General features: G+C 41.6%; 1 protein-coding gene across 2 annotated transcripts in view; it reads right to left on the bottom strand.

The window, feature by feature from the left end:
• pappaa (pregnancy-associated plasma protein A, pappalysin 1a) overlaps positions 1 to 25,281 on the bottom strand; it is a 114,918-nt gene that overhangs the window by 58,822 nt on the left and 30,815 nt on the right. For both annotated transcript variants that reach the window (XM_061698279.1, XM_061698280.1), the window contains exons 7-10: positions 19,932 to 20,433; positions 11,196 to 11,324; positions 5,945 to 6,036; positions 3,446 to 3,642 (exon numbers count right to left, since the gene is read on the bottom strand). In XM_061698279.1, coding sequence (XP_061554263.1) covers positions 3,446 to 3,642; positions 5,945 to 6,036; positions 11,196 to 11,324; positions 19,932 to 20,433 — 920 coding nt within the window. The remainder of the gene's footprint in view (positions 1 to 3,445; positions 3,643 to 5,944; positions 6,037 to 11,195; positions 11,325 to 19,931; positions 20,434 to 25,281) is intronic.

Raw genomic sequence — 25,281 nt, 5'->3', positions numbered from 1 at the left:
AAATGTTGCTTAAACGTAAGAGTAGCAATAGAGGATGTCCGCTCCAGAGGTGGGTAGAGTAGCCAAACATTGTACTCAAGTAAGAGTAACAGTCACCACCCGGCAACTCAGTGTTGCCTTCCCTCAAAGGATCCTGATTGGGCCTCTAAATTTTAAACTTGGCCTACACTTTTTTAAGGTACAATTAAAACATTTTTTTTTATTTGACCAAACAAAACAAACAAAATAAAAAACCACAACAAAACACTTTAAAAAAAAAAAAAAAAAAAAAAATACTCTAAATTGTAATTAACTTAAATAAATCCAAGTTAATCTTACTCCACAACCCCTGCAATATATTGTATTTCAAACAAAATGTAACACTGTGCATTATTTATATTGTGTCGAATGGACTACTGAGCCTCAATGTGTCCACGCATCATTTACTTGTATCTTGTCGAAACCACACTTACCCATCCTCGCTCTTGGCTATGCACCGCTGCGTGATAATTTTTGAAAGTTAAGGAGGGGAAAAAACTAACTAAATTAATAAAAGCATGCGATCAGTGTGTGAAAACATGATACATGGATGTGATTCTTTATTGATTTAGCCGCTTTAAAGTCAAAGATGTAGATTTATGTGTAAAATGCTCTCAACACACCCACTATTATACACACACACACACACACACACACACACACACCGTGAACTTGAGATTTCGTGCGGAGACACGATCTCTCGTTCTCCTCAAGTGCCTTCTTGTGCTGTTGTTGCCTTTCTTGCATCCGTAAAGATTCCTATCACAGCTGCTCTCTTTGCCGAGACACACACGGAATCAACACTGTCGTGGGACATCAAACACGACTGATACACAAAGCCAACACAGGACTTGTTTACGAGATCAGGGGGAAATGATGTCCTATCCTTAACAAACTCATTCAGAATATAAAAAGCAACTGTTTGCAACACTGCAAAAATGTGCTGTCCTCTATCAGGACATCTCTTGCTAGACTTTATCAAAGAGCTTTGAAATTAATCCACATGGGCTGAAGCGAGCTATTAACAGGAGAGGTGATGCGATTTAGTTAAAAAAGGCTCATTTGCACATTCAGTTTTTCAAGTGTGTGACAAGATGGCGCACATCCATCCTGGGGCAGAGATGTATAGAATCCATGCCAATGAGCACTTAAGATGTTGAGATGCATTTTAGTTATGGCCTCACCTCTCTTTCTAGAAAGAAAAACAAGTACTACAAGGACAGCAATGATACACTGAGATGGATGCAATTGATAAACCCTGTGATAAGCCCTGGAGAGCAAAGAAGCGGAAACCCAGACTCAATTACTGCCTCTGCCTGGCATAGGAATCACTTTTGTAGGATTGTGGCAAAGGGAACTTTCTTTGTAGTACGTTTATTGCGCAGGGATTACCAGAGAAAGTGACACAGATTGAGAGTGAGGTCTACCCAAAGCCCAAAGTTCTGAACCCAAAGAACTTTTTCACAATAGCAGTTTAGCCATCCGAGAAAGGGTCAACCTTAATCTCATTTAATGCATGGTCACTCAACGCTCTCAACATTGGCCCACATTTACTAGCCAGCACTATCAAGTGCAAGGAAGGAGAAATTATTAGTTATTTAGTCATGGTTAGTTACAGGGGTTAGAGCTAGGGTTAAAGGTATGGCTAGAGTTAGGCATAATATTGGTTAGGGATGGTGTTAATAGTTCTGATTATTTATAGTAAAGGTGATGTTAGTAATGGTTCGGGTTAGGGGTAGAGTTATGATTAGGAGTAGCAATGGTTTGGAATATTGTTGGAGTTATGGGTAGGGTTAATAATGTTTAGGGCCAAGTTTATGTTGACCAATTTTTGGTTGTACAAAGACGTGAAGAAAGCTCAAGTTCTTGACAAAGGGTACTACTGTTTTTTTTGTTTTTTTTTTGAAGAACTGACAAACCCACATAGGTAATAAATGTCCATTATTCAGCAGTCTACCTCCTCAGACCCTCAGGTCATGCAGAATTGGTTTCGTCAACAATACAAGGAAGAAGTCATGTCAACTACAATTTGTGTAAGAAATAACAACTTCATGTTCCGTAAACAAAGCTGCCTAGGGCAATGTAAAAGCTACGGATCGCTCTCTAATATCTTCATCTCAAAATTGTGCAATTTCATTGTATATACTGTAAGGATATTGCAATCAAAGTTGTGTTGAGTTAGCAAAGACTAATGATTATAAAGGTAACGTTAAAAATAAAAGCTATCAGTAAATGAAGTGTACTGTATATGAGAACCAAGTAGAAATTCACTCATGTCTAATGACCTTTTGTTCTGTACACATGGTTCTCTCTTTTTTATGCTGTTACACATGCACAATTAGTAAGTACATACATTTTCAAATCCTCCATGACCACAGCCATCCAAGAATGCATTTACATTAAACAGTGACCATCAGTAGCAAGAACTAGCACTATAATTGTTCGCATGACTTTGAAAAACTCAAATGGTTCTTGGTAAGAAGATTAATGATACATGGTAGAGTTACTCTCACATTAAAGAAAATGAGGAAAGATTGTGAATCTTTTGGTGGTTTGGACCCCTTGAATGGTGTGAAAAGATTGGACAATGAACAGAAAAGATCAACAAGGACTTGAAGGAGATGATTTTATGTACAGCATGTCAACGCCCCGGGCGGAATTTGAGGTTTGAGCCCTTCCACATACGTGAGGCTCTGTGCCTACTTGACATATGTTCCGCCCTAATGATTTGTGCCAGTGTGTCACAACGGCAACAGATCAATGCTTCCACCACGCTCGGGTGGAATCAATGGCATCGTGTCCCGTCTTCTAGAAGCATTACTTTAATGAGAGAGGCAAATTTATGCATCCGCCACAAAGGGGGTGGGGGGTTGGGCGGGTGTGGGGGTGGGGGTGGGCGTGGAATATAATTAAACATCCCAATCTTTAAAATGACTGAACTGGCAAACCGGCAAAAGAAGTTGTTTGGCAAGAATGATGATGTCATCCACGGATTAAAATGAGATGCAAGAGGAAGCTATGCAAAGATGATTAAATAACAAGAGCGAGATTTGAGTTAACACTTGATAAATCCTACTACCAATATGGGAGTGAAGGTGGGCAGCATTGTGGTGCCTCACAGTCAAAGACTCTGGGTTTGAATCTCAACTTGGCCCGTTTGTATGTTCTTGTGCTTGCACGGACATTGTCTGTGTACTCTGTTTTCCCACTTTCCTAAAACAGACGTAAGGTTAGAGTTTAAATTGTCTATATTTGTGAATGGTGTTTGTCTAGTATACAGTATGTGCCTGGTAATTTACCAAAGACCAATCCAGGGCGTACCACACCTCTCTCTCAAAGTCAGCTGTGATCGACTAAAACTCACCTGTAACGTTGAACTGGACAAATGAATGGGTAGTTGGGATAGAAGGCTTATAAAGGACATTACCTTTGTAACAGCGGGATAACCAGCCGCCACCTCGCCCGAGCAGTAGGGTTTCTTCTCATGGGAAACCTCCACGGTGGATGCCCACTGGTCCAGAAAGCCGCTGGGCGTGTAGAGGCCACAATCTCGAACGCCGGTCTCTCGCTCAAAGTCCTCGCAAATGCCATCCCCGTCATAGTAGTAGCACATGCTCGGTTCCTCTGCGAATTGGTGCAAAGAGAACAGAAGATGGTCAGACCCTACAAAACTCTTTCTTCACATCATCAAGGTTTTCTACCCTTTGGGAATATCCTTTTGATCCATATCTCTTTGCATTGAGAAAACAGCAGACCAGATACAGAAGGGAGGAAAAATAAGCTACATTCCCAGGAGGTTCAGAAGGAAAGAAACAAAAGAAACAAATTAGAGCGAAATGTGATAACGTGAAGGAAGCAAACCAATTCCAGAGACAGAAGGGAGCGTGGGGGTTGATAGGGGACATCAGACAAAGTCAAGAGGTAAGGAAAGATACAACTACCATTTTTCCAGACATCCCACCTGGGGTTCAAAGCCTGGAAGTGGAAGCTTACGGGGCTGGAGGAGAAGGGCCTCACTGCTCACAGCTGAAGCGCTTTCAGCTGGTGGGGTTCCATTCAGTGGAGTAGGGGGAGAAAGATGGCATTCCGTGCCAAGTTGGCCAGGGCCGCCTCCTCGAAATTCCAACCCTCCCCAGCGCAGTCCAAAGAAACGAAACTCAGTTCTCTGTTCTGTTGGACAGCGAACTGAGGGGCTGCCGAGGGGGCATACAGATGTCTCGCAGGAGGCAACAGTGAGACCAAGACAGGAGGAAGCTGAAATGACGTATTCTGAGAACTTATAGGGGTTGAAGGAAGAGAGTGCACTAAATAAGGCTCAAGTGTTTGAATTTGAATCAAAAAAGCAAAAAATGGAAAAAGTGGAAAAAGATATTACCTTATTTTAAAGGCCTTCTATAAGTAATAAGGAGATTTTGGCCTTGTAACATTGAAACCTTGTGTGTTACGCTCAAGGCTTAATAAAATAAAATAAATAGTCATATTTTTCAAGACATTATATTATGAAAGTGACCATGTTTTTGCCGGCCCTTTTTTTCGTCAATCAACAATTTATGACATGCAACTACAGAAGCATGCTCTACCAAACCAATTACAATGAAACATTCCAAGTCAAAATCCTCAGGATAGATATGCCTAGTTTTGCCAATATAAGAGAGTGAACAGTTACTGTGAGCATGTTTTGCAAGTCGGCGGCACGGTGAGGGACCGGTTAGCACATCTGCCTCACAGTTCTGAGGACTCGGGTTCTAATCCGGCCTTGCCTGTGTGGAGTTTGCATGTTCTCCCCGTGCCTGCGTGAGTTTTCTCTGGGTACTCGGGTTTCCTCCCACATCCCAAAAACATGCATGCTAGGTTGATTAAAGACTCTAAATTGCCCGTAGGTATGAATGTGAGTGCGAATGAATTGTTTGTTTCTACGTGCCCTGCAATTGGCTGGCGACCAGTTCAGTGTGTACCCTGCTTCTCGCCCAAAGATACCTGGGATAGGCTCCAGCACGCCCGCGAACCTAGTGAGGATAAGCGGTACAGAAAATGGATGGATGTTTTGCAAGTCTTTAGCTTAGCATTTAAATAATTCACTCCACAAGTGCATTTTCTTTTGGCTTTCCTTTTTTTGCAATGCTAGCACGAAAGGCCACCACTGGTGGCTGTAGAAATTAACCCAGTACAATCTAATAATACATTACAAAATCACATGCAATTTAACTATGGTTTCAGTTGTTAGGTATTCTCTGTTCAGGCTACTAAATACAATATGGCTAACTTAACAAATCGACAATAATAACAAAAGAAGGAAGGATGGAACTTACAACACAAAGTGAACTGAATGTATCTGAAGCGACTTGTTTCAGTGTCTTATTGTTAATAGAGGTTAACTTATTTTTACACTTTTTTGTAACTTGAAATATTGCCTGTACAGCCTGTAGGGGGAGACAGAGCGAATGTCCCATCATCATACTGTCCAAATTCTGTGCATAACCACGCACACACACACACACACAAACACACATATGCGCCCAGGCTTGAGCCCTACAGTTGGTGGAAAAACCAATGCCAATGCAGTCATCCAGCAATTCGACAGGAATTAAAGCGGCCACTTCACAGAAGCTCCCACATGCATGCGCCTGCTTGCATGTCGTGTACATGCGCAAACACATGCACGCTCGCAACGGGGGAACGGCGAAGAGGAAAGTGGGAAGGGAATGGGGGATTGCAGCAGGAGAGCAGCACAGGAAACCCATCCATCTGTTGGTGAAAAAGAATGTCGGATATGCCAGTCATTTAGCTCTGTAAAATAAGATGAGTCACCCCTTGGAAACGTAATGATTTCCAGACAGACAGAGAAAGAAAACGGGCAAAGCTTTTAGGGTGTCTGACGTTAAGGATGGACTTGCAGGCTGCAAAATATGAACACTAATTGACTTACCAACACAGTTGAAGAAAGGCTCTTTCTTGCACTGGCTGGAGCAGCCGTCTCCATTCATGGAATTCATGTCATCACACTCCTCTCCTTTGGAACTAACACATCAGGAGGTGGTTAAGGAAACATCCACACTCAGACTTGCCAAACAACATACAATGATACGTCATACAGTAGAGGAGTCTCTCCATGTGTACACTCACTGCAATTAAGGTACACTTACACAAGGATCCAATACTGGAAATGTGTAGGCAAAATACAGTAGCCTAGAACCACGTTGATAAACACATTGAGGCAGCCAAATTTAAGTAATAATGTTTTTGGATAAATTATATTAAATGTTGCAATTGACTAATTAATGTGCATATATGTACAGTTTGTATGCATTTCATGCTCACAGAAAGTGCACATATAAACCCATTTTGGAGTTAAGCATAAAGAGTGTTAAAGACTTAAAATATCTTGGTACATTTTGCAAACTTGTAAAGAAACAAAATGAATAATTTGCAATTAGTTGTGGTTATTACCTCAATTAAATATGTCATACAGTCCCCTCCAAAAGTATTGGAACGGCAAGGTCAATTTCTTTTTTGTTGTTGTTGTACACTGAAGAAATTTGGGTTTCAGATCAAAAGATCAATATGAGACAAATGTTCAGAATTCTAGCTTTTATTTCATGGTATTTACATCGAGATGTGTTAAACAACTCAGGACAGAGCACCTTTTGTTTGAAACCACCCACTTTTCAAGTGAACAAACGTATGGGAACAGACATTATTAAATTAACTTAAAGTGAATAACATTTAATATTTGGTGGCATAACCCCTTACTTGCAATAACTGCATCAAGGCTGCGACCCATTGACTTGACCAGATTGTTGCATTCTCCATTTGATATGCTTTTCCAGGCCTTTACTGCAGCCTCTTTTTTTTTCTGGGGGTTTCTCCCTTCAAATGCATGCTCTATTGGGTTCAGGTCCAGTGATTGACTTGGCCAGTCTAAGACCTTCCACCCCCCCTTTTGCAATATTATTATATTATTTAATATAATATTATTTAATATTATTTGCAATAATATATATATATATATATATATATATATATATGTGATTGGCTGGCGACCAGTTCAGGGTGTACCCCGCCTCTCACCCGAAGATAGCTGGGATAGGCTCCAGCATGCCTGCGACCCTGCGTCCTAAAAAGCAGGGTATACGCATACCACATGACGAAGAAATAATCAGAATCTGAATCAGAATTGGTTTATTGCCATTGTCAGTCAAAGATACATTCACAACTAGGATTTTTTCTCATTCCAATGGTGCAACATGAAACATAGATGGTACTCATAAAAATAAAAATTCAAATATACAAAGACTGAGAAGAAGGAAAATAAACAATGTCCAATAAGCATAAACAGAAATTCAAATATACAAAGACTGAGAAGAAGGAAAATAAACAATGTCCAATAAGCATAAACAGTGTGCAATAAGCACATATCATATATATAATATATATATATTATATCTTTTGCTCAAGTCAGCTCATAAAAATAAATTCCTCCTTCCTCCTACTTATACAGTCCCCTCCGAATGTTTTGGAACGGCAAGGTCAATTCCTTTGTTTTTGTTGTATACTATACATACATATATATATGTATGTATGTATATATAACACTAAATAAAAAAGAAAAACAATTGACCTTGCCGTTACAATACTTTTAGAGGGGAGTGTATAAGTAGGAGGAAGGAGGAATTTATTTTTATGACTGACTTGAGCAAAAGAAATATCTGACTGAACAAAGAGTGTGGGCGGGGCATCTGCCTCAAGCAGCTGGGGCAAGACAAGTGCATCAACATGTATGAGATGGTTATAAAAGTCCAACTTCAAAACAATGCCACAGGAAGCTGAAAACCACGTCGTCTTGAACGCATCAGCCGGGACAAGACATGCTAACAAATAGCGAGTATCGAAGGGAACGAGGGTTCTTCTTATTTACTTAAGCAGGGTACACGCATACCAATAATCGGGCCTCATTCCCAATGCACTCCATAAATGGTCTTATGCCTAGAACAGACGACAGGATTTTAGCCCCGATATTGGCCCGATTAGCTATTGCGGCCGATTCCCCAGATCGGGCCCAACATACACTGTATTTAGTTGGGAACGACAAAACCTCTTGTAGTGTGACATAATCTATGACCAACGATTTGGTCCTACGAAAACAAAATGAAAAGTCTCGCATGTTTTATTTTTTGGATATCTTCCGTGTAGTGTGACATATCAACGGCAACTCTCCGACAACGCAGCTTGACATCGACCAATAGGATTGCATATTGTGACCGGTGCATCGCCTCCCGTGCTTGCCGTTGTCAACAAACTTGCACGTCAACATTTATTCATGCGCACAAACCAATGTTTACTGAAGATTTAGAGCATGATTCGACAGAACGCCAGCATGTTTACGTACAACAGTTAGTACTGGCACTAGCTTTCTATGCTACATAACATTTTGTTCCCTGTTTGCAAGCCGTATCGTAATAATAATACATGAACATACTTTAACTCAAGCAATCCTTGGATCAACGTCCTGTCCCGAGCACCGGTGACGAACACCACACGCCTCCCCGCCCTCACACACACACACTACATTGGCGCGACATATTGTTGTTGTCATAGCCATGGTAACATGTGTCAGGTCGCATGTTTTCTGGTTCTGCCTCTCCGAAAGTTTTTGATTTGACAAGATTAAGCCCAGTGATCGTAAAAAACGGAATGCGGTGGTATGAGAATACACGTCGTGTAGTGTTGCCACTGTCTGCCCGAGATACGGCAAGATTTTATGCCAGTAGTCGGACATAGTGCAATCGGGAAAGACCAAATTTGTCTTGTAGTTTGATCGAGGCATTAGCTAACAATCGTAATGGAAAAATGCGATGGCAAAGGGTTTTGTATGTGGTCAACATCAAGTTCGGCCAAGCCACGGAAACCATGATTGTGACAAGAAACGGAATGATAGCTAATTAGAAAGCAACCTGAAGTTTGCGCTGTTGCCTGCCACAATTAGAGGAGCAAGTGGTTGTATTGATTGTTTGTATAACGTGTGTCATAAGTCATTTACAACAATTAAAACGACATGAAGAAGAGTTTGCAACCACAATCTAGTCACCAGGCAACCTAACATTTAGCCTAGCGTCTTCTACCACTACTAAAACTACTACCACTATTACACTTTCTTCTTTGTGTTTTCCAGCAGCCTGGAAGCCCTATGGCACGGTGCTGCTTCTCACAGGTCAGTTTTTGTACTATGACAGATGGTCGGTTTAGGAGTAGAGATGCGCGATTGTTGGTGGAGATATGATTATGTGTGTGATGTGTTGTTTTGGTCATCCCTAGTACATCACACACTATGGGCCTGATTTACTTAAGGGTTGCACATTCAAAAACGTGATTGTCCACGCAAACAGATGTGGATGCTCACCAAATACGTGAAATTGCCGTGCAGTTTATTTTGCACATTGTGGGAGTATATGCAAATTCAATAATATATTGTAGCACCCAAAATGTGATTTATCAAAACTGAGATGAACTGCACTGACTGATTTAGCTTCTGAATGATCTAAGGACTGACTTAGAGCGAGTCACAAGAAGGAGTCAGGCCATATTCTCTATGATATGACTCCTTTCAGCTCTGCATTTTCTGTGTGTCTGTGTCATGCACATTGTGACACTTCATGGTGACATCTGCCAGAACAGTTTTCTGGGTATGGTGTCCGAAGTTTTAAACACCAGATTACACAGGATAGGCACATTCTGTACCTGCACATCTAATTGCCACGGACTAAACTTGAGTTTAATGAATTAAAAATGATCCTAATGATCAATTTATTTTCTGTAACTCATTACTATATTTTTTGCTTATTTAATTAACACTTCCAATTACATCACTTCAAACTTAATTACTTAATTTTGTGCTTGGAATGTTGTCTATGGTAAAACCAACCAATGTTGTCGATGGTAAAATCATCAGAGCTACTTAAAGCACAAAAACCCTATTTTGAATATGCCAGTCTCCACCACTTTTACACTTGTTGGCAACAGCCCGAGCAATCTGTGAGAGTGAGTGAACACACAATTTAGCACCTGCTATTTGGGATCTTAGTAAATCAGTTCCTATAAGAGCCATCAGCATACACTTCTCGGTAAAATTGATCAAGTTTGCGGACGACACCACCCTCGTCTGGTTTATTTCAGACGACGATGAGTCTGCCTACAGGAGGGAGGTGGGCCGGCTAGTGTTCTGGTGCAACCGCAACAACCTGGAGCTTAACACCCAGAAAACAAAGGAGATGATAGTGGACTACAGGAAAGACACAACGCCACACTGTCCCCTCACCCTCATAGATTCCACCAGCTCCATCGTGGACTCCTTCGGCTTCCTGGACACCACCATCACCCGGGACCGCAAGTGGGAGCTGACCATCAGCTCCCTCCTCAAAAAAGGCCCAGCAGAGGATGTTCTTCCTGCGGCAGCTGCGGAAACTCAAGCTGCCACCCAAGATGTTGGAGCAGTTCTTCATGGCCACAGACTGTAGCTCACTGTGCGTGCTGCTGAGAAGGTGATTGGCTGCAGGCTCCCATCCATCTAGGATTTGTATATCTCCAGAACACGGGGGCGTGCAGGTCGGCTTACAGCTGACCCTACACACCCTGTTCGACCCTCTCCCCTCAGGCAGGAGGCTACGGTCCATATCCAGACCTACCAGATGAACAGCTTCTTCCCCCCGGCCATCAGACTCATTAACACTAAATACACCGGTATCACCCATTAAAACTTCACACCTACTGTATACCTGACGCTTATTGCACACAGTTTTTGCTTATTGCACACTGTTTATGCTTATTGGACATTGTTTATTTTCCTTCTTCTCAGTCTTTGTATAATTGAAATTTTATTTTTATGAGTACCATCTATGTTTCATGTTGCACCATTGGAACGAGAATAAATCCTAGTTGTGAATGTATCTTTGACTGACAATGGCAATAAACCAATTCTGATTCAGATTCTGATTATTTCTTTGTCATGTGGTATGCGTATACCTGCTTTTAAGGACGCATATTTTATCTGACACGAGGTTGAGGGCAACAAGATAGAGGTAAAAAAGATAGAGGATGTACTACTACAGCCTCCAATTCCAAGCACACTTCATCTGCAACTATTGGGGAAAATGCCTGCTATGAATACTGCAGAATTGGCTCACCTCTGGATCCATCCATCCCCACAGTAGGTTGCCCCGAGTTCATGCACCAGTGGTGGGGAAGGCTCGCTTTCACTCCGACTGGAGATGGTTTGTACCTGATAGGTGTACGCAACATGGGGGCCTACATCGCTAGAGAGACAGAAACATAGAGAGAGAGAGAGAGAGAGAGAGAGAGACAGAGAGAGAGAGACAGACAGACAGAAAGACAGATAGACAGACGTCACAAAAACGCCTGTGCATTTCAGGAAAATGGGAAGCCTCAAAGCAACGTCAGAGAGAACCGCAATTACAAAAAGATTATACGCTGCAACGACACTTGGACCAGCCTGGTGGAAAACTGCGTGTGTCGGGACGCTCTGTGCTGCAGCATCTTTTCAGCAGTGATGCTTCCTCAAGCCAAAACACACAATACCCACAGACGCTCCCTTTGCTTGTGCATCATAGCGAGTCAAAGAACCATCATGAGGAACACACAAGCGAAATGGTTGGAATTATTGAGGACTACTCACTTTACGGGTGTATGTCGCCATGAAGGTTTCTTGAGTCGGCATGATAAGGAAGGCTGAAAATAAAAGGTCTGAAAGGAAAAAAACAATACTTAAATGAGAAAACGTAAAACTATAAACAACCCCAAAAAAGTTTTAAAAAATGAAAAAGGAAAAATCAACCGATAAATGAAAAACTGAAAACCATAAGCAAGCAAAGCAGAAAACTGTACAAGTGCAAGCAAGGGTGCTCTCATGACGAGTTGTCCTGGTCATGTTATTTAAAAAAACTTTGTCTTATATCTATATCCTATCCTTGATAAATAATATGTAGCACCCCCATCTGCAGATGTGTGGTTTACAGTTTTCTTATTGGCTTATAGTTAGGTTTATCATTTATAGTTGATTTGCCATTTATGGTCATGGTTTCTCATTTAAGTTTTGCTTTTGGCTTTCAGAGGTCCTAAATCGTGCAACGATGTGCGTCCAAGAAGTAATTAAATGTTTCAGACAGTTTTACACAGTATGTAGTGCTTTTTTTTTTTTAATACAGATTTTAGTTTTATTCGTAAGCTATTTTGCTTTGTCACTTATGTATGTATGTAATTAAATGTTGCTTCAGACATGTCATTTCATTGTTTCCCACAGTAAATAGCTATGAAAATATAAGATCCTATCATCTTAGTTCCAGTCGTCAACTATTTTGTTTTGTGGTATATGCACTACATGTAAATACATGTTTGAGAAATGATACCATTGTGTTGTTTTACACAGTATCTGAAAAAAAAGATAATACTGTCTCCTTAGTTCTACTTAGATTAATTATAACAGCCTCATATTTAATGGGTGTGATATTTGCACATGCTAGAAATATTTATAAAATATTCTGTGTAGTGTCTAAAAAAAACTGGCCAGACTTAAAGTATGTTCATAATTTTAAAAACTCACAGTTTCCTACAAGTTAAGCATAATAAATCCTATATCTTCGCATTTAATGTGTAACAGGAGACACATGTATACAGTATATGTTTTGTTTAATCATAGCAGGGGTAAGGAAGATCCAAGGATGAGGGCAGCGTTGGTCAATTAGGGCCAAATCGGACTGATAGATACAGTAGATTGTTTCATGTGAACCATCAAGTTTGGTAGGAATATCGTATGGAATTACATAAAAAGGCAACAATGTTGTAGTGTTTTAATGTGTAGCAGGTTATACAGTACAGTGGATTTGAATGTCCAAGACTGAGTTTGATTACTATGTAAGAAGAGTTTGGGTAAAATGTATTTGTGTGATGGTATTCACACAAACATTTTTTACCCAAAGCTATGGTCCTTGGCTGGTCTTGTACATATTATTTCCATTCCTGGTGTATTTGTTCAACACATTGTATTCAGACAAAAGCTGTTTGCCTGACTCTCGATATTTTATATATGTTGACTTTTTTCGTACTATTAAAACAATATGTTAGACCTTTAACACCCTCTTCAATGCTAAACCATGCAGTACTGGTATGTGGTATGTTTCTTATACTTTCGTCATACTTTCTCATGTTCTCAAACATGAGAAAGTATGAAGAATCCCTCTAAATTAATTAGCTTAGCATCTTATCATCTTCTGTTTAAATTTCGTGTTCACATTGATCAGCTTGCAATGCCTAAAATCTATTCCAACAATAAAAGAAGTCCGATGCCCACTGGGTCGTGACTCACATCCTGCCTCGACCACAGTTGCTCGAACAGCCAGTACCTCGATCACAATGAGAGCCACTGTGGCTAACAAAGCTTCACTTACATGCACACAACACGATGATCAGTTTGATGACTCAACAGAGTCCCACAAAAATGACCACAACACTTCCTGTCCTGGCAACACATGGACAATGGTGAATGTGATGGAAGACAAACAGAAACAATGGGCTGCAGTCGATTTGGGTGTGTAAAGTTTAAGTCTTTATTTCAGTGTCTTATTCCCTGCTGTTGGATTGAAATGACCACTTCGTTGTGGGGTAAAGAAGTTTCACCATACGGGTTTTGGAAAGAACTGGTTAAGAACAAATTTAAAGTCTGACTTCTGTTAAAATACGATGGCAGTGAACCATCCATGTCTTGCCAATACGTCAAAATGGGTGGCTGAATGATTTCCAAGATGGTAACACTTTATTCACAGGGGTACTTTAAAGCTGCACAATTTGGAGTGCATCCAAATTCTTAAATAATAAGCCCCCAAAGTTAGCATCAAAGGATAAAATCTGTGTGTTCTAAAATTTCTTTTGGGTTTTTCAGACACTTTTTGTTGAGGGTACTATGGTGGTAGGAGAAGAATAACAAGCAGAAAACAAATCTGAAAAGACTCCATCGGTGTCCAAGTACTTTTGTCCAGCATTAAGCGAGTGTTAGTTGGAGACTGGCAGTAGTCATGTGGATGACCTTGCTTTTCTTAGGCAATCATTAGCGCTGTTACAAGTTTTATTGAGGTCAGTTTCAACTTACAGTTTGTGTTCCATAACCGTTGTCTCTATAAGACTCTGATCCAGTATTTTTTAAACAAATGTTTTTGATATTGTTTTGAGACTGTTGCCATTCATTCAAGTCCATCAGTTTGTGTTGTTCTACTGAATAAAAGGTAGACCGCTTTGTTAGCGTCTGGTGTTGTCCGTCAGGGACAGAACTGGTTAGCTGCCAAATGCTTGTCTGTCATGTTTGAACACACGTAGACATTAAAAAATATTTTATGATGGCGACAGTTTGTACTCTAGAACAAATTATTCCAAATAGAACTGATCTCGATGGGACCAAGTCCAAGCACAACCAGCGTCACGGAATGGATTGCGGTCGACTTTGACGTACCACAGTACCAATATGTTATGATGGTTGGAGAGTGGACTTTATCTTAGTTGCTGAGAGTCAGTAAAGATATTAATATCATTACAAAGTTGATTCAGAATCCTATTAAAAAAGTTTCCTTTTTTAGTGATTAGATATATGCGTCTCATACTACAAAAGACTTCTCTCTGGTTGATGTCATGCAATGAAGAAAGCATGACAGGTTTATTTATATACTGTAAGTCTAAAGGGATTTTCTGTGGCAAAGGAGTATAGTAGAAATAAAACAATGAGAGACAATAAGACATTGGGCCTAAGGCATATCATTTTGCTGGCTGAATATCCATATCCATGGGTACAGGTTAAACCCATCAATCAATCACCTTGGATCTCGTTGTCATCCAGTTCCGGAACTCCAGGATGGCAGCACCAAACAATGTCAATAAGTATGGTGTAATCCTTTTGTATTCACAGAGTTCCTAGAATTCCTTTTAAAAGCTCTGCTTTTTTTCAGAGTGAGTTGGGCACAGCTGGCGTATTTAGTGCAGAGAGAATAGAAGAGTGAACTCTTATATTTGCTGTTGCTGACAGTAATGTTTGCGGACGATATAGATGAAAGGTAAAACAAGATACTTGTGATCCGTTTACATGCCGGCAAAGAAGTCAGCCATATAAGTCTTTTATCGCTGATAAGATTTATTCCTTTTGTGGACCCAGACATTCTTCTCAAGAAGCTTGTCAGAAAGGAATGAGGAGTTTTATCTTGAGTCCCTCTACAAGTCTGGTACAAGGCGGATAAAATACTGTATACCTTATAAAGTTTGTAAGTGCCGATAGATTAGATTAAAAGGAGAATTGTTGATGTCTCTACTTATGTTCACATGAAGGTGTTTCTTGTATCTGCTTGTTGGTCTTTGCTAACAGATCTTGGATAACAAAAACAGACAAACCTTTAGCGTCTACAAGAACAACAAACAAGGTACCAGTTGTTTTGTCAATACGGTAGCCAATATTCATCTATGGTAGGTCGGCAACTAGCGGCTTGCTGGCCAATTATTGGCCCGCCGTCAATTATATATGGCCCGCCAGTTGGGAATTGCAGAACACATTATCGTCACTTTTTCTGTCCGAGCATCGCTTTGAAATTGATCGGGGGAGGCATGCCCGTTTTCATGCAACGGGAACAAGGGAGGGTGTGCCAATGTACATTGAGGAACCTCACTCCCCAATCCTTAAAGAGGGTGCTCAGCAGTCAGCACACTCGACTTCCGACCAGTGACACGGTGGGGGCCTTGGTGTGGCTGGATGACACAGGATCACAGCTGCTACACTCGCGCCACAGTGGACCTCCATTCCACGCAACCCACGCTGTGTCTGCAACCGTGTTGCAGATGAGAAAAGTTGGCTTGGCATTTATGAATGCAAATAGGATGAACACATACTTTTCTTTTGACTGTTCTTTGTAGTTCCTACAAAAATCAAAATGGTCCTGAATTTCGGCGTCCAAAATCACACATTTGTAGGATTTTGACACAATTGACAGGTATATCGACGAGATTAACTATTGTTTTTCCTTGTTTTATGCAAAGCTTGATGTAAATCTGACCATTAGCTTGTTCTTGGCGTGGTCAGGGATGAGCAAGAGAAAGTTAGGCAGATGTTTGATATTCGACGAACATTCAGTTCTCACATGCTCGTACTCGGCCTCATAACTAGATTTTACACTATATCACGTGTAGTATGTGGAGGGCAATTTCTGAAACTGTGTAAAAAAAAAAAAATAAAAAATAATGAAAAAAAATTGCGGCTGGATTTGTTGTCATGACAAATGTAAATGCAATAACAGCAACAACAGCGCTTGATTCTATATTTGGCTTACCGTCTGTATTAGGGACCATCTGCGAAATAAACATCCCAGGAATGAAAATTAATAACAGCCTGTAGCAAATTCATTTATTTTTAAATAATAAGTTCCTTAAATTATGTTTTTGTACATGAAATAATAGTATAAACGAGAAAAAAACTACGTTTTTTGTCGGAAAAGCAGGGTTTACCTGATGGAAACTTAATTTTGTCACGCAATTGTCAGGAAAAAAATTTGGTCCAAAACCTAACTTAGTTGCCGACCCCTGATCTATGGTTTCATTGCTTTTTGGTGTTAAATGGGCTGCATTAATGTATACAGCCCCTAGTTGTCATTCAAACTAATGTTCAGAAACAAACATGTCTTTTGATGGCTAGATGTCTAACCACTGATGAAAGTCATGCAACCTGACCGTCTCAACTTTTTGTTATTATCCATCCATCCATTTTTACAAACCGCTTCTCCTCACTAGGGTCGCGGGCGTGCTGGAGCCTATCCCAGCTGTCATCGGGCAGGAGGCGGGGTACACCCTGAACTAGTTGCCAGCCAATCGCAGGGCACATAGAAACAAACAACCATTCACACTCACATTCACACCTATGGGAAATTTAGAGTCGTCAATTAACCTAGCATGCATGTTTTTGGGATGTGGGAGGAAACGGGAGTGCCCGGAGAAAAACTACGCAGGCACGGGGAGAACATACAAACTCCACACAGGCGGGGCCGGGGATTGAACCTCAGAACTGTGAGGCAGACGCTCTAACCAGTCGTCCACCATGCCGCCTCTTTATTATTATTATTATTATTATTCACATTTGAGCAATGCATGTACTTTTACTGCTGATTGTTTTTTTTGGAAAATAAGGAATCACCACTGTCGAATAGTCCCAAGAAATGCGCACTGTCAACATCCCCTTTCACAAACCTCAAGGTATCAAGTAAAATAAATGTTTTGGTTACAGATGCTGGCTAAACCGAAGTCTAAAGAGGGATGCTAAATTCAAAATTCTAAAATAATATGTTGATGTTATGCGTGAAGTTGTGGGCACATTTTTTTCATGTTTTAAACCCCAAATTATGGCAAAATTACAAATTGTACAAAATTTCCAGTTTTCAGAATTTGAGGAACAACACATGGCTTTCCACATAAATTGGCACATCAGAGGTATAACAGTCAAGAGAATCTTTATTCACCTGTGCCTTCGACAGTTATGGTGAATGAGGAGCACTTATATTGTGCTTCATCTACACCATACAGTGCCCAAACCACTTTAAAAAGTCTCACATTCACCCATTCATGCACACATTGTGAAAATCAGTGGACGCCTGCTGGCTTGCAAGGTGCTGCCAGGTCCATTGGGAGCAAATTAGGCTTCAGTGTCTTGCCCAAGGACAGTTAAACAGCAACCAGGATTTGAACCTGCGACCCTTCGCTCAGTGGACTACCCACTCTACCAACTCAGCCACAGCTGCCCAGCCAGTTATTGTTAATGCAGCATGTTTAGCTTTGTTCATTCAGATAATTTTATGCGTAAGACAGAGACAATTGGTTTCAACACAAAGGGGCATGGGCAATGAGTCTCGGGTGATAAACTTCACACTCAGCCTCTGTTCTGTCTCTGAAACTAAGTCTGCAGCCGGAAAACTTGTTGGTCGACTTCAACCCTTTCCATCCTGCACTGGTACTTTATACACAGGAAAGAACATCTATGATGGCCAGTGTGAAAGAGGTTATTGTATTGGTAGAAGATAACATCTAGTCTATGCATGAATTGGGGTGATTTACTAAAAAGGATAACTTGGAGGAATTGATTTAATTGCATCTACTTTTAAAGATGGTGTAGTCTGATTGATGTGTTTAGTAGACCTCTCAACAAAGGAGCCATGGGGATTGTCGTGGCATATTATGGGAAAGAGCTGTCAATCCCAGGGTCTTTACCAATTACAGAGGGGGGAGTGTGGGGAGTTATGTCTCTGGGAGGTCCCCTCACATCAGCTCTGAGATAGCCTTTGACCCAGTGACAGCTCTGAAACCCACATCACTGACAGGATTAGCCCATCGACTAGGGTTCTTCGGCTGAATGGGTCGGACCAACTACACCGCCCCAGCCCCCACTCAACCTCATGCTTTTTCAACCCCTGAATGTTCTCCTCCATTACCTATTGGCTCTCTCCAATGATTTAACCCCAAATACTCCAACCTTCAACCTTATGCATCTCCTCTTCATTTCACACGTCCAGTTTTTGCACCATAATTTATCCTTTTGCTTTGACCTTCCAACCTTAGGCCATTCCAAACAAACCGCCACCCAAGAATGAAGCTGAAAAATCCAATTGCTCCTTCTGCAATTTGACCCAGCTCAGGTAAAGGCCAGTGGCCTGACAGTGGAAATCAATCACAGTGCACCGCCCAAGAATGAAGAAGCGCTTGTGATAAACAAGAAGCAGCTAAACAGTCTTTTTTCCAAAACTGTTTCCTGATGGCACCGAATGCCAGGGATTATGTTTTTAGAGTTCCCTTCATAAGTGCTCTGTTCTGTAAAAGTAAGCATGTGTTTTCTTTGTCGCAATCAAGCTAGTAAACCTCTCTGACCAGCGACAACATTCCATATGCACTCAAGAAGGTAAACAGTCCACCAGTGCCACTGACATCAACCGCGGGAATGCAACCGCAGATCATGATACACCACCGTTTTTAAACTACCTACAGTAAGTAAATAATCACTGAGGTGTGCCAAACCCTCCCCGCAAATAAAATGCATCTTGGTCTCCAAAAACCAGGAAGTTGTTGTGAGGGCGCTTTATGCAATGCAAAAATCATTGCTCCATCTTGCATAACTCGTATACTCACCCCTTGGAATCTTATCAGGCGATTTTCTTTCTCATGTGAACCGCGCTGACAGCACGATAGTGAGATGGCACAACACGCATCGGTGCCACGTATAGCACAAATCTTTGACGAGTCAGCGCATTCCGCGGGAGCAAAGCACTAAACTCTCACCACAGTGTGCACATAATACTTTCAACAAGCCATCTGTTTGCCCTTGCTTCACGGAACAGGGGAAAAAACAAATGTGGGCAACGATTGACCTGCGACTTTGGAAATACAAGTCTGACCGCAGGTTTGAAACTACAAGAGAAGTGGTGGCTCACTCATTTTGCTCGGGGGTGCTGAAAAGGAAATCTGCTATTGCAAGACCATGTTTGTGAGGGTAGTTTGCTCACACAAACACACACACATCCACTCACTGTCACATATAAAAATCCCTAATTACACTACCACTTTAAAGCAAGTGTTTAAGAAAACACTTACCCCTATTTCCAGACTTCCCTGGAATACTCTTTCCAAATACACAGGGAATGTATTGATAATAGTAAACAGGCGCCTGTGCCTTTTCAGGAATTTTACTGGTACCAAACGTGGATTGACGGTAAGAGTCTTTTTGTGAAAACCCTTAGGCCACGGTCTTGTCTGGAGGTGTTATTCCACAGATTTTCCATGGCAGCGTTACAAAAAACACGGACTGTTGAGTCAAAAAGCAATTTACCTACCAGGTCACTCACCTGTCTATATATTGACGTGAGGGTTCATTGAAAATGAGACCATGTGGCGCGTGGGTGAAGGGCGGCTGGCGCAGCAGACGGTAGCGCAGTGGTTGGCAGTCATTGCACAGATAGCAGTCCGGTTTGGATGCCAAGAGGGTGGCATCGATCTCCAGGTGCTGCTCCATAGTGAAGAACTGCACCCCATAAACTTCCTCCTCAACGTCCAGCTTCAGGGTGAGCGCGGTGTCGCAGAAGACATTGCTGGGCCCTAGCGAGATGTTGTTGCCGCTGACAGTGAGCAGCAGAATGTTGTGTATAGCCGGCAGTGCCGTTTCGTCAGGGCTGAAGAACGTGACCCAGACAGTCAGTGAGTCCGGCACCAGCGGGTGGGGGAATTCCAACTGAAGCATGCAGCCCTGGAGGGGACACTCGGACAGTCCGACGATGCCTTGCTCAATCCCCGCGTTCGGGCTCCAGGTGCGCACACTCGGTTCGCAGGCCTGCTCGACATCAGGAGGGCCTGTGGGAGAAAGTCACAGAAATCAAAACATGTTTAGAAAACTAAACAAACCACTGGAAATGTGGTGGTTTAGTGGTTACACATCTGCCTCAGAGTCAGGAGATCTGAGTGCGTTTGAAGATGTCTGTGTGGAGATTGTATGTTCTCTGTGGGTAGTTCCTACCACATTCCAAAAACTTGCTTCTTAGGTGAATTGAGGACTCTAAATTGCCCATAGGTTTAAATTGTGAGTGAAAGTGACTTGGTATTTGTCTATATGTGCCCTGTGATTGACTGGCAACCAGTCAACTGTGTAAAATGTGTCCCGCTTGAAGTCAACTGGAATAGGCTCTGGTTACTCGTGACCCTAATGAGGACAAGCTCCAAAGAAAATCTGAATCACAATCATCTTTATTTGCCAAGTATGTCAAAAACACACAAGGAATTTGTCTCTGGTAGTTGTAGCTGCTCCAGTACGACAATAGACAGCCATTTGACAGAAAATACTTTTGAGGCATAAAAACATAAAAACCCAGTACGGAGAGTCACTGAGCAATAAAAGGTTACCAGTAATGTGGTAATGCCGATAGTTTTTTTGGTTGTTTGTTTTTTGACAATTGTGCAAATGATGCAGAGTCCTCTAGCAATTTAGAGTAGTTTGAAATGACTAATAGAGCAACAGTCTGGTACAGTGACCAGTGTCCAAATGGTGCAGAGATTGCAAAGGATTTAAGCAGTTTAAAATGACTAGCAGTGCAATAAAAGTGGTGCAGATGCTTCTCAAGCACATGAGTGGCCAGTATTGGTCAACAACAGATATGCAAATAGTGCAAAGTGGTGAGACCTCTACAGTGAGTGCACGAATAATGCATGATTGGCCTAAAAGAGATGTGACAACAATCTCAAAACAAAATTGGCAGCATGTTACAATGGAAGTTAACTGTTTAAGAAGTTAATGGCAAGAGGGAACAAGCTGTTGGAATGTCTGCTAGTTTTAGTTTGCATTGTTCAATAGCGCCTAACTGAGGGAAGGAGCTGGAAGAGGCGGTGACCAGGATGTAGAGGGTTCAAGAGGATTTTGCATGCTGTTGTCTTAGTTCTGGTAGCGTACAAGTCTTCAAGGGTAGGTAGGGAGTACCGACAAATTTTTCAGCAGTCCTGATTATCTGTTGCAGTTGGAGTTTGTCGTTTTTTGTGGCAGCAGCACCAAACCAGACTGTGATGGATGAAGACAGGACTGATTCAATGACTGCTGTGTAGAACTGCCTCAACAGCTCCTGTGGCAGGCCGTGCTTCCTCAGAAGCCGCAAAAACTACATCCTCTGCTGGGCCTTTTTGAGGATGGAGTTAATGTTGATCTCCCACTTCAGGTCCTGAGAGACTGTAATTCCCAGGAACTTGAATGTCTCGACGGTTGACACAGGGCAGTTGGACAGCGTGAGGGGCAGCTGTGGCGAAGGATGCTTCCTGAAGTCCACGATCATCTCTACGGTCTTGAGCATGTTCAGCTCCAGATTGTGTCGGCCGCACCACAGCTACAGGCGCTCCATTTCCTGTCAATATGGAGACTCGTCATCGTCTTTGAAGAGGCCGATGACTGTGGTGTCATCTGCAAACTTCAGGAATTGAGCCGGGTGCCTTGAGGTGCAGTCGTTCATGTAGAGAGAGAAGAGCAGTGGAGAAAGGGCGCATCCGTGGGGCGCCCCTGTGTGCTGCCCATCCGGAAGCTGTAAATCCACCGGCAGATGGCAGGCGAGACACTGAGCTGTAGAAGCTTGGAGGAGAGGAGTTCGGGGATGATGGTGTTGAACGCAGAGCTGAAGTCGATGAACAGGATCCTTGCGTAGGTCCCTGTGCCGTTGAGATGTTCTAGGATGAAGTGCAATCCCATGTTGACTCTGTCATCCACAGACCTGTTTGCTCGGTAGGGAAACTGCAGGGGGCACAGCAGGGAACCTGTGAGGCTCTTGAGGTGGTCCAGCACGAAGCGTTCAAAGGACTTCATGACCACAGATGTCAGGCCGACAGGCCTGTAGTCATTCAGACCAGAGATTGCAGGTTTCCTGGTGACTGGGATGATGGTGAATGATGGTGGATTCAAGTAATCCCTGCTACATTTTCATTCATCCATTAATTTTCCGAGGTTCTTGTCCTGTTTAGGGTGGTGGGTAAACTGGAATCTATCCTAGCTCACTCTGGGCGAAATGCAGAGTACACCCTGGACTTGTCGCCAGCAAATTGAAGGGCACTTATCGACAAAACCATTCACATTAATATTTGTACCTGTGAACATTGAGTGAGTCAGGACACACCTTCCACAATTTCCACCTCTCATTAACCCCAAATAAAGTTCAACTTTTACAGTGGTAGGCTTTTGCCTGACATTTTTGTCGTCACATCTTACAGCACACGCCATGGTCCACAGAGAGCTTTCGCAGCATCACAAGTATCTCATTGTTCAAAGGTATCAGTCAGGAGATTACAAAATAATTTTCAAAGCATTAACTATACCATAGAACAGAAGAGAGCCATCATCAAGTGAAGAAAATGTGGCACAAGAGTGACAATACCAAGACCTGGCCGTCCCTCCAAAATTAATGAAAGGCAGGAAAAAAAGGGTCAGGGAGGTTGCCAAGATGCCAACAGCATTGAAGCAGCAGCAGGAATTTCTGAAAAGTTCAGGCTGACAGTTTACATGTGTCAACAATTTCCCCATCTTCTTCATATGTATGGGCTATGGGGTAGAGTGGCAAGATGGAAGCCTCATCTCACAAACAAAAACATCCAAGCCTGGCTACATTTTGCAAAAACACACTTTAAATCTCCCAGATATATGTGGGAAAATGTGACATGGCTGATGAAATCAAGGGTGAACCTCTTTGCCATTATTCCAAAAGGTATGTTTGGCACAAACACAACACAACCCTAATGCCACACCTAGCACTGTAGCATGGTGGTGGCAGTGTCATGCTTTAGGGCTGCTTTTCTTCAGAACTGTGGCTAAAATCTTCAGGATTCTGCTCGAAAGCAAATGTCAGGAAAAGCCTACAAGAACAGCTGAGATTCATTTGAGGTTAAGCAGAGGCACTACTGATAGCGGCAAGTGGGGCTAACTTTCAATGAACATGAGTCTGAATTTGAATGGTTAATTCTGACAAGAGCCACCACATCCTCAGTTATAAAAGGGTGTGCACACTTGTGCAGCCACATTATTTCAGGTGTTTATTTTTACTTACTCTTGAAAAGATTTACTTCTTTTCAATTGAGTCACATTAATGGTCTTTTTTTTAATGATTTATATTGGTATCATTTATTATATCACAAAAACCTGGCACTTGAACAGGGATGTGTAAACGTTTTATGTCCACGGTACATCATGGTACAGTGGTGCATGAAATCCATGCGGTTTGTCGCAATGTTCTCTTGCGTGAATTTAAGGCTATGGCTACTTACGAGGGCTGAAGGATCAAGACTGTGCATCACTCCCCACCCCCACCCCCACAAGCATGCGCACCTCATGCGACATAAAAGTGGAGGTGAAACTGAGAGTTCATTGTGAGTTCTTGAAAGCCGATCGAGGTGTGTACCTTGCGAGAGGGGGGCCGGTGTAAAGGGCTCTCAGTTCAGCAAAGTCATTACAACCCAGAACAGTCACACTCGCACCATATTTGGAGTCGGCATTATCCCAAGTGACGTACACTAACATTCATCAAGCACTTTGAGAAGCCAGTAAGCGGCAGACACTATGTTCTCCCCCGATTTCCTTTAGTGCACTTCCAAGCTGGCGAGCGACGAAGCCATTTGCTAACCTCATTTCTGGGCACTGTGCAAAATTCCACTGTTTAATCAAGTGAAAACTGAATATGCTTTCCAAGCCACATTATCTCAACACATTTATTATTGTACTGTAACTGCGTGTGTGGCCAGAGTGGAGGTAAATGAAAGAAGGAAGAATGTGGAAAAAAGACAAAAGTGAGGCTGGTAGAGAAGTATTTGCTGAAACATTCTGAGCGCTTCGGTTTACTCTGTGACCTCCTCCTGCAGGCCTCATTCTTGTTTAGTTTTCAAGGAGCAAATCTGCTGTTGTGATGCCCTCTACTCCTGTGCTGGCACTGCTGTTCAAATGTTTACAGATGCAAATGCACGCATGGTCATTTTTTTTCAAAACATTCCAGGTCAAGTCAAAACCACAGTGCTTTATAGGTGCTAAAGCCACAACAGATAATTTTTCATTTGACATTTTAAAATGTCAGAGATCTTTATTTTTTAATTATTTTTTTTTTTTATTTGATTTTATCTTTATTTATCTTTATTTAGCTATAGTTTTGGTCAATTGTTTTGTTATTTTAATATCTTTTTAATTGTTGTTATATTTATGCTCGTAGAAAGGCATATTATGATGATGATGATGATTACTATTATTTTTATTATTGTGCATACTCTGAAGTTCTGTTGTCAATCTAATGTAATAAAATTACACTGTACATCCTCAGAAAAAAAGTAGTCGGAGTAATTGTTAAGCGTTTGGATTAAAAAATATAATTGTATTATGTCACAGTGCATACAAAAATAAAACAAAGCAAAAAATGCAATATTTTTGTTTGGTTTGGTTTGTTTCACTATATTTATTATTTTGAGAGACCGTTTATAATTTTTTGTATTTTTTTACTCTTGCTGTTGTATTTATGCTCAACACGGTGTCGTTGAGTTCTCGGGAAAGTGTCTTTACATAAAATTATTATTATTATTTTTTTTTATTAATGCACATACTCTGAAGCTCTCTCACCAATTGAATGTAATAAAGTTATACTGTACATCCCCAGAAAAAAAATGTTCAAATATTAAAAGAGGAAAAAAAGCAAAAAAATA

Source organism: Phycodurus eques, chromosome 15 (assembly GCF_024500275.1).
Source record: "Phycodurus eques isolate BA_2022a chromosome 15, UOR_Pequ_1.1, whole genome shotgun sequence".
In the NCBI taxonomy this organism is placed as follows: domain Eukaryota; kingdom Metazoa; phylum Chordata; class Actinopteri; order Syngnathiformes; family Syngnathidae; genus Phycodurus; species Phycodurus eques.
Note: the sequence above shows the minus strand (reverse complement) of the source record. Positions and strands in the feature narration are given on the sequence as shown.